At 37.5% G+C, this 19,389-nt stretch overlaps 1 protein-coding gene across 1 annotated transcript in view; it reads right to left on the minus strand.

The window, feature by feature from the left end:
- Positions 1-11,059, minus strand: part of sel (canopy family protein seele) — a 47,234-nt gene extending 36,175 nt beyond the window's left edge. Inside the window, exons 1-2 of the mRNA XM_090379498.1 lie at positions 10,948-11,059; positions 1,033-1,139 (exon numbers count right to left, since the gene is read on the minus strand). Coding sequence (XP_090235624.1) covers positions 1,033-1,117 — 85 coding nt within the window. The 5' untranslated portion in view covers positions 1,118-1,139; positions 10,948-11,059. The remainder of the gene's footprint in view (positions 1-1,032; positions 1,140-10,947) is intronic.
- Positions 11,060-19,389: the final 8,330 nt, after the last annotated feature.

Raw genomic sequence — 19,389 nt, forward strand, 5'->3', positions numbered from 1 at the left:
GTAGGTGAAATTACATCCTTTTTGTTGCATCTTATATTGTAAATGCCTTCACTTGTAAGTTGCCTATTATTGAACTATGGTGAACAAGTAACGCTTCCCCAATAGAAAAGACTAATGTTACTTATTCTCAGCGGATACCACCACCCAGACAGCACTATTTCGAAGCTTGCTGGCCTCTCATCAGTGGGCAGGTAGGTACCCCAGTGTGATACGAGTGACAACCCAGGCATAAAGTTTAACTCCACAATACGAGAGATGCCAGATGGTTATGATAGTAAAGTACCGAAAAGGGTTTGGGATTGAAAGCCTCAGACTACAGGAAATCCACTAGACAAAAACGTTAGTTCAAAGCATCATTTTAGGTCGTAGTAAATCACCAAAGTAGGTGAAACGACATCATTTTTGTTACATCTCATATTGTGAATGCCCTTCACAATGAACTTCCTGTTACTGCACTACCTCGAATAAGCAATGCTCCCCTAGTAGAGAAGACTAATGTTACCTATTCTTGGAGGATTAAATTCAGTTTAATTAGATTTAAGTTAAGTAATGAATTTTTCCTAATTGTACTATAATCAACAGAGATTTCTGAACTTTCAGTGGAGAAATCAAAGAAAACATTTTTAAAAACAGATATTATGAGATTCAGCTCTCTCTCTCTCTCTCTCTCTCTCTGTCTGTCTCTGTGTGTGTGTGTGTGTGTGTGTGTGTGTGTGTGTGTGTGTGTGTGTGTGTGTGTGTGTGTGTGTGTGTGTGTGTGTGTGTGTGTGTCAACAGAATAGATGAAGAGCATAGTTTACTGAAATATTGTCTGGGGTTTCATCAACCCTGCATGAGGGTTAATTAAATATGTTACTTTTGACATTATTTCTTTTTTAATTTTTTTAAATAATGAAACAGAATATTTACCATTTTCTTCCATCTATTTGCAGTTATTATTTTTTAATTATTTCATTCATTTTAATAATTATTAAATATGTAGAAAAATAAGCTTAAATAAGGACTTTATTTTTGATAAAAATTAATCCTTACCTAGACATTTTAATTCGGTGTCAGCCAGAGCAGCAATTATTACTAGAAAAGTTAACGATATGAGAAGTAACGCTTTACTAACCATTCCTGCACCTTTTTTTTTTAATCTGGAAATAAAATTTTATATATTATATATTTATAAATTATATATTTGCTATGAAATAATGTGCAAAGATTTCCTTTCTGTCTATAATGAATACAAATCACCTGGACCAGTTGTTTCTCAACCAACAGTATGCATACAGTGTTTTATTATCTTTATACTTTTAAAAAAAATTCAAATAGGATTCGGTGGAATGAAATATTTCCTTACAATTGACAAGTTTTCACTGTTTAAAACTGCCTATTAGAATGCTAATTAAGCAAGCAACAATTTTGGAAGAAATGCAGATGCAATATGTTCAGCTTTCAACTAATAGCATTAGTTGATACATATGATGCAAGAAAGCAAGCTTATACAGCATCAGCCAAAAAAACCTTCCCATTTCAACTTTTATCAACTTCCATCCCTTGTCATGGAAGTTGATAGCCTAAATAAGTTTAAGGCTCAGCTGGACAGGTATTTCGAACGAACAGAGGGGTGAAATGGAAGTGGTTATTTTTTATTTATTTATTTATTTTATTTTATTTTTTTATTTATTTTTTATTTTTATTTTTTTATTTTTTTGGCTGATGCTGCATAAGCTTGCTTTCTTGCATCAAATGCCTCTGCTAATCCTAATGCTAATTTCACACTTCCAGTCACTTCAAATGTTCGGCTAGTTCAGTTCGGCCTTAAATTTATTTAAGCTATCAACTTCCACAACAGATGGAAGTCTGTTCCAGCATTCAACTACCTGCTGGCTAAAGGCAAACTTCCGCACATCTATTCTACAACTGTCTTTCCTCAATTTGAATCTATGCCTCCTCAGGTTCTTAGTCTGAGCAAGCAGAAGTATCCTGTCAGCATTAACCTGCTCAAACCATTCAAGACCTTATACACCTCAATCAGACCACCTCGCAGGTGCCTAGTCTCCAGATGCTGCAACTTGCAGAACATAAGCCTTTCTTCATAAGTGCACTCCCTTTGTTCCTCTCACCAATCTTGTTGCCTTTCTCTGTAGTCGTTCTAGCAACTCTACATCCTTCCTAAAATGAGGCCTCCAGACCTGTACTCAAGGTGTGTCCTGACCACAAATCCCTTATACAAAGGGATAATCACCTCCTTGTCTCTGCTAGCAAAATTCCTATATATATCATTGACAAAATTCCATGATCCGCTCTGGCAGCCTGTCTGCACTGCACAGAAAACTTCATATCTGATTGCACAATTACCCTTAGGCCTTTTTCATTCTCCACCTCCCTGAGTGTAGTACCACACAGTTGGTATGTTTCTCTCGAGTTACTGCTACTCATATGCAGTACTCTGCAATGTTAAACTTCAGTTGCCACTTCTCAGTCCATCTGCCTAACTTGTCTAGATCCTGTTGCAGTTGCATACTGTGTTTAGTGTCATTAACAACCCTGCCAATCTTCGTATTGTCTGCAAACTTAGATATTAAGCCTGATATACCACCATCAATATCATTAATAAATACAGAAAACAACAATGGACCCCAACACTGAACCCTGGGGGACTCCACTAATAACATTAGTTCGCAAAGAGCAATGTCCATTGATTACCACTCTGTCTTCTCCCACTCAACCATCCCTTTATCCATAGCAGCAGTCTTCCATGTGCAACAGTATCAAAAGCCCACCTAAGATCCAAGTACAGCAACTCCAAGACTTACATAAGGGTAGCATTCCATGGAACTCTACTTAAGTCGAAATTTCCCTAAATGCTTATGCAGCACTTGCAACTATGCATGCTGAATTTGATTGAAGCAAAAAAGAAATGTTCAATGAACATGTAAATAGAATTATCTATTCAATTATTTTATATCATGCACAGGAAAAATTACAAAAGTGTACAAAATAACCAAAATTTCAAAATTATAAAATTACAAAAAGAGAGAGGAGACAGGCATAACATCAGCAAGTTTTACCTTTTGAGTATATCATTTTCAGAATTAACTCTCCAGCTGATAAGCACACCGCTGCGGAATTTGAGGGCTGTGGAGATTTAGAAGGGGTTTTTTCCCAACACATCACAAAATTTCACTGCAGCTGCAAAATCAGCACTGGCGACTTCACTGCATATTTTAATGTTTTGGAAACCAGCATGATGCTTGAACCTATTAAACCACCCATTGTTTGCCACGAACTTAGCTTGGGATTTGCCGTAATTATCCTTAATATCTTCATAAATACTTCTTGCTTTTGCTTGAATGCCCATTGGACTCAGGGGCACTTGTTCTGAAACTGATTTCCCATCCATATTATTAATAGCTTTTCCACCTTCGATGTAGCACCTAAACACTGTTTTGAGATCACTGCTGATCACAAAATTATCAACGTGCCTTGATCCTTTAACATGTTCTTTTACTCGCGCACTGTCCTTTAAAATAGCATTCACTGTTGAAGCAGCGAGACCTAATTCCATGCAATAGATGATTTGTCCTGCTTCATACTTCTTAATTAATCATTTTCATTTCTAAATCAATTTTGTTTCGTTTCTTAGCACTGCCAGCACTTGCAGTTTCCATTGGTCCTTTCCCTTCACCATTATAATCAGTAAACAGGAATGAAGCGAAGATTCTGAAAATGTATGTTTTTTATATGATTAAAGATTTCAGTGAAGGGGAATTCATTTCACCATAATACCATAACGTGAAAACCCACACAATTCCAGTTATCAGTATTATTGCAAATGCAATAAGATAGAGTTTACTACCCGTTTATAATACATTGTGCTAATAGAAAAGCCCAATAAATCGGAAAGTGCAAATTGGATTTTCCGGTTTATTGTCCATAAAAATTGTATTTATTGTTTTATGGTCATGGTCTCCAGAAATGTTCTTTTTCAAAAAATATCAACAAAGCCATACAAAATTGATTCTTATAGTGGAACATATGATAACAATGAAAGTGTAGTGCAATTCCATTATAAAAATGACCTTTTAGAGATAAATAGCTTAGTTACATAGCAAAAATTTCAACTTCCAAGATCTTGGAACGAATTACAAAAAAAAAAACAATGTGTTATTGGGTTCACATTACGATATTTTCACGATACCTCCATTTATTCCTACGGGATGCAAAATACGTTTCCACGATTTTTTAAGTTTGCACCGGCCTACAAAAACTTACGTCAAGTCAAATTTCCGTAAGTCGAGTATTACATATGCTGGGGAGTGCCTGTATATGATATCAAAATTATTCTTTGCATCCAATTCCTTGTGACCACGTCATAGTATCCAATCAAATTGGTCAGACAAGACTTCCCCTTTACAAACCCTTGCTGTGTCTGAACTATAACTGAAGTCTTGTCCAGATGATCCTGCAGTGCTTCTTTCACCAGTGCCTCCATTACTTTCCCCAGAACAGAAGTTAAACTAACATGTCTATAATTACTTGTGTCACCCTCTGATCCTCCTTCATGAATCGGGGTCACATTTGCACAGCTCCGGTCCATGGGTCCTCCGCTGGGTCCAAGGAAACTCTCATAATTATGGCTAAGGGGTGCTTACTTCCTTTGCTGCCTCCTTTAATATAACTGGATAGATCCCATCCACTCCAAGTGTCTTTCTTATGTTTATCTTCAACAATTTCTCCTCCACTTTGCTCTCACTTATTACAAAATCACTTAGCTCCCTGTTAGAGTTTGATAAACTTCTGGCATTCCCCTCATTTCTTAGCACTGCCAGCACTTGCAGTTTCCATTGGTCCTTTCCCTTCACCATTATAATCAGTAAATAGGAATGAAGCGAAGATTCTGAAAATGTATGTTTTTTATATGATTGAAGATTTCAGTGAAGGGGGAACTCATTTCACCATAATACCATAACGTGAAAATCCACACAATTCCAGTTATCAGTATTATCGCAAAATGCAATAAGATAGAGTTTACTACCCATTTATAATACATTGCGCTAACAGAAAAGCCCAATAAATCGGAAAGTGCAAATTGGATTTTCCGGTTTATTATCCATAAAAATTGTATTTATTCAAATATTAACTTTATTATATTATTATATATTCTTCTAAATTATTATATTCTTCAAATATTAACTCCTCACGTGTAAATGTAGATGCAAATACTCATTCAGTTTGTTAGTTACCGGAGCAGGATCATCAACAGTTGGACCATCGATATCAAGTGGACCAATCTGATTCATCCCCTTCCTTCTAGAGTTTACCTAAGTAAAGAACTCTTCGCTGCTTTTCTTTGCATCCTCTTCCAAAGATTTCTCATAATCTGCCTTTGCTTGCCTAACCTCCTTTGTGACTTGATTACAGACCAGCCTATATCTACCATAGACCTCACTGTCACTTTTTTTTTTTTTTTTTTTTGATTTGGTAGTTGTTGGCGCATCGGCTTCTGTGGCCATATTGCACCTCCCAAGGTTTTTGCAGTACTTTGATCCAAGCCCGAGGCGGGAATCGAACCCGCGACCTTTGGGTTGCCGGGCAGGTACTTTACCCACTCGGCTAGCCCGGTCGGCCCTCACTGTCACCTGTTACTTTATGTGTCCCATGCAATTACTGCAAATAAAAAAAAATATATGTAATAGTCAATTTGAGTGACTAATGTTAGTGGCTGAATCAAGATTCAGACAACCATGTTATTGCATTTTGCCAAATGACGAAAGTTTCTTCTTCAAATATTAATCAGAATCAGACTAATTGAAAATGAACAAGGGCATTTTGATGAATAAGTATCATAATAAAAACCAACAGCCAGTGAAGTTTTTACCACCCTTAAGATCACTTCATTTCTTTCATCTACTAAGATTTAATGAATCACAAAAACAGATGAATATGAGCCAATTAACTTATATGAAGAAAATACAATTTTTCAGCAAAAAAATAAAAAGTCGACCCCGGCAGAAAACAATGGCAATTATTATAAAGCTGTATAAACATGTACAATATATTATGTATAAATAGCAAAGAATTTAGATAATGTATAAATAATAAAGAAAATTACTGTAATTTTATCTTGACTTTTTTTTTTGCTATTTACCTTTTATACTGCAGATCACATTTAAAACTGATTATCAAAAAATTCAAATAACCCAATAGAGCCTTCATCTCAAATGATGTTCATAAGTGGAATTCTACCATGTCTCAGAATCTTAGATGCCTCTGCACAAAATCTAAAGCCACCAACTAACAAAACTCCAAGGCAACTAATGCCACGAGATATCAATATATGGAATAATAATAAAGGTTGTATCATTTAAATGATTTAAAAATAAAAAATTTTAAATGGAACAAAGACACCACTGAAGTTGGTGAAACTATAGAGAAATAATTATTTCTAATTTTAATTTTCAGTTTTGAGCAAAAGAAACAAGAATGAGACAGCTACAGTCAATTATGTGATTCTGATTTGAATGGGCACTGTAAGGGAATATAAGTAACAAAACACCTATTTCAAAGCCATCTTTTTTCATTTTATTATATTCCCTTATGTGTTGTCCTTACTCTTTCTTGGGCAATGTACATAAGGAGACAAATTTAAATTGATAAAGGATGGTTACAGGATAGGTGTGATGAAAAGTTTCTTTCAGCCACACAGTAATTGTTGGAACACACTTCCATCTAGTGCTGTGGAAGTGGATAGTTTGAATAAATTTAAGGAAGGATTTTTATTAGTAGCAGTACAGGCAAATGATGCAAGAAAGCAAATTAATACAAAATCAGGCAAAAAAAAAAAAAAAAAAAAAAACACCACCCACTTAATCTATCCATCCCTTCTGATAATATGTCTAATTCTTTCTTAAATTTATTCAAACTACCCACATCCACAATGCCAAATGGTAGTTTCTTACAACTATCTAATGTTAAAAAATGGTAGTTTGTTCCAACAATGTCACTGATTAGGGAAGACAGGCAAACACTGATTAAAAGAAAGCACTAGCAAAGGGCTAAAAATGGCAATAGATAGTTCTCACACATGAATATAAAGAAGATCACAGTAAATCAGATAGGTCCCTTAAGTGGTTGCAATGGAAGGTCCACAGAACACCTAGCAAAAATAGCAAATAAGTTGAACAGATACTTCTCAATGATATTTATATATGAAAACAAGTTTGACTTTCTGGGGAACATTAATGAGTCAGATTGCTATAAAATAAGTAATATACTGTAATTATCTCAGAGAAGTGTTTGTTAGAAAAGCTACTAAGATTAAAGGAGGATGGTATATATTCGGTTGTAATTAAAAAGGCAGCATGTGAGCAGATCAAACTACTGGGAATCTTAATGAGAGAATAATTTGATTCTGGGAAGGTCCCTTTAAACTGGAGAAGCGCTAATGTTTCTTTAGTCCACAAAGATAGTGCTAAAGAGGAGTTGGATAACTATAAGACAGTAAGTTTGATTTCTGTAGTAGGGAATATCGCAGATCCTGTAGTTAAGGATGCAATTCAGGACCATCTTGACAATTATGATATACCTTGAATAGGTCCAGCATGGATTCATTAAGGGAAGGTCATAGTAAATTAACTCTTGGCTTAGTGCCGTGAACGGTTTGTAAAGGTAGGGGACCTGCATGTACCTATGAACCTTACAATAAAGATCATATTATTTACCATGATGTATTCATTAAACAGTTGGGTGCATGTAACAATTATGAAATTATATATCTAGCCTATAATAAAGCTTCCAATAGTGTTTAATGGAAGGCTATATATAAACTAGAAGAAGCTGAAGTTGTAGGATAAAATCCTACACTGGATCACAGGCCAAAGAAAACATTGGTGATCAATCAAGGTCAATCTTCAGAGTAAACCAGTGTTACAAGTGAGGTCCCTCCAGGCTTAGCTTTGGGTCTCCTCCTAATTTTCATAAATGATATTGATGAGGGAATCAAAGTGAACTGTTGATTTGAAAGCGGCAAAGATTGGTTAATAATTTTAACCAGTCCATGATGCTTCAAAAAGACTTGGATTGGTTGATTATATGGTGTGAAAAAATGGCAACTACAGTTGGCTAAAATGCCGTTAAGTATACAATTACAATGGACAACTAAATGTGAACCTATGTGGTATACAATGGACAACTAAAAGTGAAACTACATGGTTTTCTGTTTGTGTTATTGAGGAGGGGGAAGTGCTTACTCTACGTATATTTTTGTTCACTTTTGCATCTTGTGACTTTTATTTGTTCTTTTTGTGATCGTTTGTCATTATTGTTATTATTATTCCTTGTTCATGGTTTGCAATGGTGTATCAGTGTGAATTTGATAGCTTTGGAATAAAAGTGTTTTCAGTGTGGATGTTTGATGAAGTGTACCAGCCAGCATGCAAGGACTGATGAGGTGATTTTTTTTTTGTTTTCAAGTTGTTTCTTAACAATTTGATGTTTTTTGTAGTAAATGTAGGAGTTGTTACTAGTAGTATTAGGTTCTCTTTATATTAGTGAGGTCTGGGGACAGCAGTACCCAGAACAAATGAAGAAACAAAAAAAAAAAAAAGGTATTTATACTGACATGCATGACCAATTCTAATTGTTAATGCTTGTGAAATCATCTAGTAAAGTACAGGCACAAAAGCAGGGGGCTGGGGGGGTGGCTGCCCCAGAACAAAACAAAAAAAAAAAAAAAAAAAGGTGATTGGTGACAAAATGGCCAAATTATGTACTAGCCGTTGATTTTCTATAATTACCACTTGCTTCAGTGTACGGTATCACTATTCATTGAATGCTGTAGAAAGATCAGCCTGAAGAAGAGAAAACATGATAGACCTTATCGAACAAAGCTTAGTGTAAAATTCACATATATGAAAAAAAAAAAAAAAACCCTTAAAACTTTTTATAGTTATGGGGATGTGGGGGCTGTTGCACACAAAGGTGAGGGTCTGGGGGCAGCAGCCCCCAGAAATAAAAAAAAAAAAAAAAGGTTAAAATGTCTGGCCATCCATTTTCTCTGATTACAGCTTGCTTCTAGGTGTAGAAGCAGATTATGGTATGTGGCTTGTTTTTTCCGATCACCCTTCGCACTACTTCTCGTCCTTGCCAAAGGCAAGTCGCATAGTTTGTTTAGTCATCCATCATACGCTTAAAACTGCATTTTTACCTTAAAGTTTAATGCTTCTAAATTTTAGAACTTTTAAGATGATTAGACCACATTTAAAATATTATAACCGAATCTGGGGGGGGGAACTTTCTGTAGAGGGTTCAAAGAAAGGCAACCAGATTAGTGGTGAGTGCAAATTGATCAAAACATATGATGAAGCTTAGAAGTGTGGACTACAAAGGTTGACAAGTGGCCATCTGAGGCGATCTGATTGTTGCACAGTGCTGAAGAGGATTGAATAAAATGAATGGGGAAGGTCTGTTCTCCTTCATAGGTTTGATAAGAATAAACAGACACAAACACAAAATCTCCAGGAATAACAAACAATTAGATCTCATGAAGTTTGCTTATGGGCAATGAGTTGTCAAACACTGGAATACATTGCTTCCCAACTTGGAGAGGCAATGAGCCTGACTGAATTCAGAGTGGAACTGGATGGTTACCTTGATTAGATGGGAGTGGTATGAATATTCTGTTTTATTATTATTAATTATTAGCATTTTATTTTTATTATATTAGCATTGGCTAATGCATTTTCAGCTGATACAGAAAATACTGCTTCCTTGCATCATTTGACTTTATTACTTCTAATTTTATTATTGCTCATAAAGCACCTCACATTAAAGTGTCAGCAAGTTGAATTGAAAGAATGAACAGGGTCAATAAGGTGTCAAAATAATTTGTGGAGACATTCCTAAACACATTTTGTATTACTGCACCCTTCCACAATGGCAGTGAAAAGAGGAAGAAGGCAGTGATTGACATGCCTAACCTGCTATGGTTTGTATTAGTTAGGGTGTTTCCCCCCCCCCCCCATGCCACTGTTTTAGAATTGGGAACTCATTTCCTATTTTAAAACAGTGGGGAAGGGGGTTAAACACCCTAAAACTGAGGCAGTCTGAAGGGTGCACCCATATGTAAATTTCAGCCTGATCTTTTTCTGTAGAACTAAAATCCATTTCTAATAGGCCATATTTCCCACTCCTTATTCACACACCCAATTTAACACCATTCTGGGTTTAGACCCTAAGACTACCTGAATATAAAAGTAAACTGCATTATAATTAAATTTCGCAATCCCCTATCCCAAATGGGGGCACCACGCCGCCGTTTCCTAAATGCTTATTCAGGAATATACAAAAACTCGCATAGCCACAGAATAATTTTCAATCATTTATTTTAAAACACTATGTCAATTTTTAGTTAAAGTTCAAAATAATACTTATCCAAGGATCTCTGCAACACGCAGCAATGGACAAGCTTAGCGGTAAAGGGGAGGAAATCGTTTCTTGATTTTAAACCAGCCCCAAAGGGGAGCGGGAACTCGTTTCCCAATAAACGGTTTAGTGGTTCCCCACCACCACTGGTTTTAAATCGGGAAACAAAATCACGCAAAGGAATAGATCATGCAATTACTGCGAAGGAGGAGGAGGATCTAAGCCTAACCATTGCTGGGTGTCACAAAGATCCATTGGTAAGTCTTATTCTGAATTTTAACCTCATTTTCTTATATCCACTTATCAACTAATACGAAATGCACTGGGTAAATGTGAACGCTCAACTGAAATGACTATTGCCTTCATAACAGTCTAGTAACTACGTCCCGTAACTAAACTTGTGCAAACATGGATTAATAGACTGTGCTATTTTGCGAATAAATTACGATAAAAATTCGCTCAACGTGTCAATATTTACATTTCTTGAAAGGTGTACCGCTAATTGGAGTATAGCCTAACTTAATATGAACTTACCACTTGAAGTGGCAAACTATGATGACAAAAACTTTATTCAACAGGATATGCCACGAACTTGTACACCCTCTAATAATGTTTTCTCTTAACTACACGTGTCACCTGGAGCATCGTTGCCGGTTTCAACAACAGCCTTCAAGATTCGTTCTGCCACCTACTCACGTAAATTGGAAACTTTTTTTTTTTTTTTTAAAGGAACCACAAACACCACAGATATTTCAAAAAATAAATAAAATAAAGGTCACATTAGGGTTTCCTGAGAACAACCTCGTCCAACCATGTGTTTTAACCAGTGACGTATCCAGGTATCATCGTAAGGGGGACGTGGCAACCAAGTTCAGGTAACAACGTAAAGGGAGCATGGTGACCAGCCTTTTGAGTTTTTTTTTTTTTTTTTAGAACTCCTCTTGCGTTCTTTTTCTTTAATTTCGAATTTTTGGTTAAGGGGCATATGCCCCCTCTTCCAACACCTGAATCCATAAATTGAGTTCTTTCCTGGTAGGTTTGACTGTTTCGCAAGGCGAAAAAATCATGATTATGGGGAAAAAACTTTGGTATCCTCACCCGAAGCTAACTATCTCAACCCCTGTGTAAAAGACAAAAATATATATTAAAAAAAAAAATTAATGCAAGTAGAGTGAGAATGCAGATTATGAATAAAGTAAATGTGTGTCTCTCTCCCACCTCTTCGCCTGGTGGGTTCCCGCTGCCAGCTAACATATCCCACCCCCAGAGCGGGATGGGCAGCTTGACCTTCTTAATGGATTCGACACTACATGGACATGACAACCATCACCGACGAAGACACACTGCGGCATTGCTGCCGACACGCCATTTGGCAGTCTGAACTGGGTACTTTAACCCGGTTCCTTTTAAAACCCCTGCCACCTCCCATACTTCGCGTGGTGGGGGCTCGTCTCCACTGACCTCTCTGGGGATGCCTACTCTATCGTCCCTATTCTTCTATCTGTCCTCCCCCCCAGTCTTCAGTCTCCCCCTCTCTAACTAAACTGACCGAGTACACCCCTTAACAATGCCGCCAAATTCTAATCAACGTCTAAATTCTGCCGCTTTCATGTAAATATATTTCTGCCAAATTCTAGTGTATCCTCCCTTTTTTATATACTCGGTGCCTGACCTGCCTCCTTGTGGCAAAGTGTGGGCAACGGTGGGTCCCAATAGGGTACAACTAACACTATTATCTTTCATCTAGCCTATAGCCTTACGTCTAAATTTAATAACATCAAAATTTTGCCCGACTATTAGGCCTTTTAACACATCTCTCTAGCATTCAACCCAAACCAGCGATTTCCTAACAGCAATCCCATTAAGCATTAATGTCAAACGCCTGATTTTTTTTTTTTTTTTTTTTAGGTCCTAGCCATTGAAATCCCAGGAAACTAGGTGGTAGGACCTGCCAGAGCAACTTGTTGATACTGGACACACCCGGCTAGCTTCCATGTGGCAAGGAATGGGCAACGTCGGGCCCCCACTAGGGGCCTGGCGGCCAATAAGCCGGATAAACAATGGGCACAACACATCACACTGTAGAGACATGGCCCACACACTTTCAAGTCTCTGGCTTCACAGCGTACTGTCCTCAATACAGCGAACACACGCGGAGATGGGAGAAATCCCAGGTGCCGTCTGACATGAACATACCTTATACCTTATGTAAAAGACCAATGAAAGATCCTAGCGACAGTGACGGAATTCGAACCAAAGCTTTGCATACGGTAATTATAACCAATGTGCTAACGGCGAGGACAAACACGACACGCATAAGAAAAGACAGTATTTTTCTACTTCAGTATAGGTTGCAAATTGGGAAGACAAAAATACTTTTAGGTGCAGTCTGACCAGGAACGTTGAGGACATCCTAGACACCACTTATTGGTCTCGCCTCCTCCACCAAATCGTCAGACATCAGTTCAGATGCTGGACGTAACCTATAATTTTAAACACAATTAAAAGAAAAGCAAATTTAATAATACTGGTAGTTCTCGGGTTTACAAGTTTTTTTTTCTTTTTTTTTCAAAGTATCAAGTATCAACAAAATCGAAAATATGAACATTAATTGCAAAAAAATGAATGTTAAACATTCATAAATACCGCATTTCAAACCTCGCGCATAACTATACAATACCGTGTACCCAGCTTTACGATTTTACTCCGTTCAAGAGATGCCATCGTATCTTGAAAATATCGTAATGTGAACCCAAATAACACATTGTTTTTTGATAATTCGTTCTATGACCTCGGAAGTTGATATTTTCGCTACATAACTCTCTAAAAGGTTTTTATAGTGTAAATTGTATTAGTTACCAAATCAAAAAAATGCACTACACTTTCATCGTTATCTTATGTTATAAGAACCAATTTTGAACGCCTTTGTGACCTTTTTCTAAAGCACATTTCTGGAGGTCACGACCATAAAACAATAAAAACAATTTGTACTTGCCGGTTTATTGGGCTTTTCTGTTACTGGAAGCAATGATAAACGTTTAGTAAACTCGATGATATTGTATTTGCGAAAATACCGATAACTGGAATTGTGTGGTTTTTGCGTTATTATGGTGAAACGTGGTTCCCCTTTACTGAAATCTTCAATCATATAAAAAAACATAAATAAATTTTCAGAATCTTCTCTTCATTCCTTTTTTTAAGCTTCGTAAACTTGTTACTCCGCGCAAATCGTGTTGATTGAAATTTGTACGTTCCGTTAAAAAAATGCTTATACATCTATTGAAATTTATTTGATAATTGAGAGCTATTAAGTGCTCGATAATTCCTATATTCTATTATATTATAAATCAACAGGGATTACCTTTATTTTAGATATAGGAAGCTTCTTTTCCAACTCTCCTAGTCCAACTCGCTAATAATTCTTGAGGAGGGCGATATCTATTTTGTAAACCAGGTGGGACATCTTCCCTCCTGTCAGAACCGTAGTGTTCAGACCGTGCGGTCTCAACAATGGGCGCTCAAGACTGCTGTCTTCAAACACCATACTTCTGGCAGCAAGGAAACCATTATTTGGATTGGCATAAAATTGTGAGTTGCTCTATTCCTGTGAACATGACGCCCGAAAAGTTCTAGTCCGAGTTAAGGAATGTAGAGAATAATCCCCCCCCATATTAAATTTTATTATACCCCTAAATTTAACTCTAAAGTCCAGCTATAGGACCAAAAGAAATAATCGGTCCATATTTATTAAACAGTTTAGACCTCAAAAATCTAATTTTATTCCAATCCAAGTAATGGTTTCCTTGCTTCCAGAAGTATGGTGTTTAAAGACAGCAGTCTTGAGCGCTCATTGTTGAGACCGCAAGGTCTGAACACTACGGTTCTGACAGGGGGGAAGATGTCCCACCTGGTTTACAAAATAGATATCCCCATCCTCAAGAATTATTAGCGAGTTGGACTAGGAGAGTTGGAAAAGAAGCTTCCTATATCTAAAATAAAGGTAATCCCTGTTGATTTATAATTGAAATTTATAAATAAAATAGAAGATTATCTTACAAACAAACGCCTCTTGAAGCATTTCTGAAGAAGACGACTCCTTGTGCAACAAACCAACGAGTGCCGAGCCAATAATAAGTGATCAACGAGTATGCATTTAGTCGATGATGAAGAATAACCATTCTTTAAAATTTGTGAGTCATAAATAATTTTATTATAATTTGCTTGACTTTACAAGCTACGTTTTAATTTCTTTGGATAAATCAATCATAGTTTAAACATAAACTAATTAGCTAACTAATTTCATTGTCGGGAACGTAAACCCTATTTTTAACATTATGTCTATGGGATTTAATTCCCGCTTTACGAGCGCACGCGAGGAACGGATTAACTCGTAAAATAGAGAACCACCTGTAATCGTTTTCATTCCATCCCCCCAAAATGAAGTTGCATCCTAAAAAATAAAAACTTGCCAGTCAGCTCCTCCAGAATACTTTGATAAAGAAAAAACTATTATGTGCTTTATATATTTTTTAATTAATTAATTAACTGAAATGTAGCCATAAGTGATGCTGAATTTGAATATGGGGAGAACAATGTACAGTATACAAAAAGGACAGACAGGACAAGAGAGGTAGAAGGTTATGTTCTTGGTGAAGAAGAATATTAAATCTAAGGCAGTGCAACCAGTTGACTTCAGTAATGAACACAGTGTTGAGTCAGTTTGGTGGCATATAAACACTGGGAAAGCAAAATTGAAAGTACAACTATGTTATACACTCAGGGCCGGATTCAGGATGAAATAGGCCCCTGCCATATTTAAATTTGAGGCCCCTTTAATATATATATGTATATTACACACATACATATGAATACAAATAACTTAGGTTTTTATATTTATATTGTGAATAATAATTCCTTAATGAAAATGTAAACTAAGAGATCAAAAATGTTTTTTTACCTGAAAAATAAAATAATAAAAAACAATTTTAATAGAAACTTTTAACCTATTTATGGTACAATAAAAAGGTATATGAATAAAATTTACGTACCTAACAAGTTAAGTTTAAGAATGCTTTTATATTAGACGTTTTCTTGATTTGTTATTATTATTACAAATTTTTATCACTACTTTAGCAGATATTTACACTGAAAATGAGACCCCTCCTCTTCGAGTGAGACCCCAGCCATGGCCGGTCTGGCCGTAGCATTAACGTGACCCTGTATAATGCGCAGTTATACTTTTATACAAGAAAATAGACTAGGTTAGCAAATCAGAATGTCTCATAACGGGATTTTAACTTTCCAGATGTTGACTGTCTGCGCGGGTAACACAGTGGTATCACCACCGTCCTCCCCAAACCGGAAATTGTTGAGGAAATGGCCTGGGTTCGAATCCTGTCAATAACGCGAGGAACTTTAATGGGCTTTTTTCACTCCGTGGCTGACTTACAGCAGCAATGCCAACAACGTTGCAGGAAAAGGTGCTATTAGTAAAGCTGTACTATTAGAACAATGCAGCTGCGGCTATCAGAGAATTCTGGCGTCAGAATGCATAACGCGTTGACCTATGACTGTGCTGTCCACAAAATGATTGGGAAATTTGAAGCGACAGAACATCCACTCGAAAACGAGTGGCCTCCTCTCGTGTTGAAGATGTGGCTGTGGCCGTCGTGGATTTATCAAGTCAATCTCCATGTGGTAGCGCAAGTGTGCCAGCTGTTTCTCGTGAAGTGGATATGCCGCATTCCACTTTAAGGCTAGTAATGCGTCAGGTGTTGCGGTACTATCCTTACAAGATGCACATTCTACAGCAGCTAATGCATGGTGATGCAGATATTCGTTTCACATACGCACTTCAGTTTCTGGTGCGAATGACAGTGGATATCACTTGGTCATGGAAATCCTTTGGAGTGATGAAGCCCGCTTATGCTTAAACGGACAAGTGAATACGAACAACTCTCGCATTTGGGCAACAGAAAACCCTCGAGTTATCCAAGAGGTCCCATTGCATTCTCCAAAAGTAACAGTGTGGTGTGGATTTATGGCCACATTCATGATTGGGCCATATTTTTTGAACAGGTGACACCGACTGGACCCCACACCTGTTCCATCACTGGACAGCGATATTATGAAATGGCAAATTTCACAATACCAGAGCTGTAACAGCACGGGTCCTTCAGGATACCATATTCATGCCAGATGGTGTGCCACCCCACATCCACCGTTGGGTCCAAAGATTGCTAAGGCAACACTTTACAGACGAACGGGTCATCAGCCATTGTTTCCAAACATCTTGGCCACCCAATGCAACTTCTGGTTGTGGGGTTTTTTCAAGAACCAGGTGTATTGGGAAGGATGTCAAACTGTGGCAGATCTGAAGGATAGCATTAGCCATCATGTACTGGATATTCCAGTTGACATGTTATGTTCTGCTTTAGAAAATGCTGTTCTTTGAATGGAAATTGTTGACCAAAATGGGGCACATTGAACAATTGTAGTACTGTTCAAGTGATTTGTATCGCCACAGCGCCATATAGTGAAAAATTTTGTAACTAATTTTTTTTCCAATAAATGGCAAGCACATTCTTTATTGTACCTGTTGTCCAAATTTCTCTTCAGTACGAAATTTCATCCACAGCCCTCTACATAGGGATACTTTAATTTTAAACGTGGCAAAAGAGGGGTTGTCTAATAATCCAGCAATAAGGGGGGAAAATGTAGAAATCAGGTTCGCTGACTTACTCTAAGTAAACTACCGGTAGTTTGCTTTTATTAGCCAATCAAAGTACCAAGTGGGAGGGGCTATTTTTCATCAATCACATCAGACTTCAAAACGATCAGCTAGAGCTAGCACCATATATTATTATTAGTCATACTCCTGGTCCTGTTCAACCTTGATAGGTGGAACAGAACCAGAGTATGTCTGCGAGGAGCAAAGGTTGATGACATTGTACAGCGGATATCATCTTTTAAGGGCACAAAAGGTGATATAGTTGTACACGTTGGCACTAATGATATCAAGAGTAGGAGACCGGCAGAATTACTTACCAAGTACAGGTCACTGTTGAAAAAAAGCCGTGAATTAGGATTGAATTTGAAAGTGTCTGCAAATCTAACCAGACACGATAGGAGGGAGTATATGATGAGAGAGCCTTGTCGATCAATTCGGCCCTGGAAAGATTGTGCAAGGCTCAAGGTGTAGAATTTTTTTCAGCCCGGACTGTACTTGTTAACAGGAGAGACTGCTTCTACAGGGACGGGATACACTTAAATAGAAAGGGTGCAAGAATATTTGCTGATGCTATCGAGGCAGTGTTAGGTCGGTAGGAAAACTGCTGGCTTGGAGGGAGACAAAGACTAATAGATTAAAGTAGCCACTGGCAGAGGTGAAAGAGATTCTTGCACTGTTTCTATTGGACTGAGCAGAAGCCCGAAAAACAAGATGCAGGATACTTCAGACTGCTGGGAGTCATTGCGGTACAAGTAAACACATGGGTTGTGTTAGGGTAGCTAAGAATAGAAACAGGTGCATGTATACTTGGGTGTACACCAATGCTAGGAATTTAGTAAATAAATTTGATGAATTTGAGGTATTGCTCAAAACATCAAAGGCAGATATTGTTGGGATATCAGAGACGTGGTGTCACACAGATATAAGGAATGCAGAACTGGAATTTGGGGAGTACGTCTACAGAAAGGATAGGAAGGGAGGAGGGGTTATGCTATTAGTTAAGAAACATAAAATCCAAGGAAGTGAAGCCAGTCGACATCGCTGGACAGTGCAGTGTCGAGTCAGTTTGGGGTGACATAAACATTGGGAGATCAAAATTCAGAGTAGGAGTGTGCTATACGCTATTACGCCTAATGACTCTGAAGAGTATAATAGGAAACTGTATAGGGAAATAGAGTGGGCCAGTAAATCAGAGTCTTATAATGGGGGATTTTAATTTCCCAGATATCGACTGGCACTTGGGGGCTGGTCACTCACACACTAGCAAGGCTTTTGTGGATTTATTGGATGATTGTTTTCTACATCAGCATGTTCGGGAGGAAACTAGAGGGAGTAATATTCTTGATTTGATTATCAGTAGTGATTCTTCATGCATTAAGAATCTGCAGATAAATGAACTACTAGGTGGTAGTGATCACAGTGTGCTACAGTGGGATTTACTCAAAGAGGTAACTACCATTAGGGGTAAAGGGAAGGGTTATTGCTTTCGTAAAGGCGACTACGATGGACTGAGACTGTATTTAAATTCTATACAGTGGGACCAACTGATGATTTTACCAACAGCAAATTCAAAATGGGAAGCATTCAAAGAACTTATCTTAGAAGCTACAAGGCTTTACATACCAACTAAGAAATATTGTTCAAGGTTTAGGCCTAAATGGATGTCAGATGAACTAATGAGGCATATGGCAGAGAAGAAAAATGCATGGGATACATAAAAATTAACACGTGACACAGAAGCCTATGATAGATACAAGTTGATCTGTAACCAAGTTACAAAGGAGGTTAGGCAGGCAAAGACAGATTACGAGAAATCTTTGGCAAGGGATGCAAAGAAAAACAGAAGGAGTTCTTTACTTATGTAAACCCTAGAAGGAAGGGGATGAATCAGATTGGACCACTTGATATCGATGGGTCAACTGTTGATGATCCTGCTCAGGTAGCTAACAAACTAAATGAATATTTTGCATTGACATTCACACATGAGGAGTTATTCAGCGAGAGGAATGCCAGAGGTGCATTCAACTCTGGCAGTAAGCTAGAGGATCTTGTAATAACTTAGAGAAAAGTGGAGGAGAAACTGTTGAAGATAAACACAAGAAAGGCACCCGGGGTGGATGGGATCTATCCAGTTATATTAAAGGATGTAGCAAAGGAAGTAAGCAAACCCTTAGCCATAATTATGAGAGCTTCCTTGGATTCAGGGGAGGTACCCACAGACTGGAGATGTGCAAATGTGACCCCAA

This window comes from Mastigoproctus giganteus, chromosome 8 (genome assembly GCF_048544385.1).
Source record: "Mastigoproctus giganteus isolate SK-2022 chromosome 8, ASM4854438v1, whole genome shotgun sequence".
In the NCBI taxonomy this organism is placed as follows: Eukaryota; Metazoa; Arthropoda; class Arachnida; order Uropygi; family Thelyphonidae; genus Mastigoproctus; species Mastigoproctus giganteus.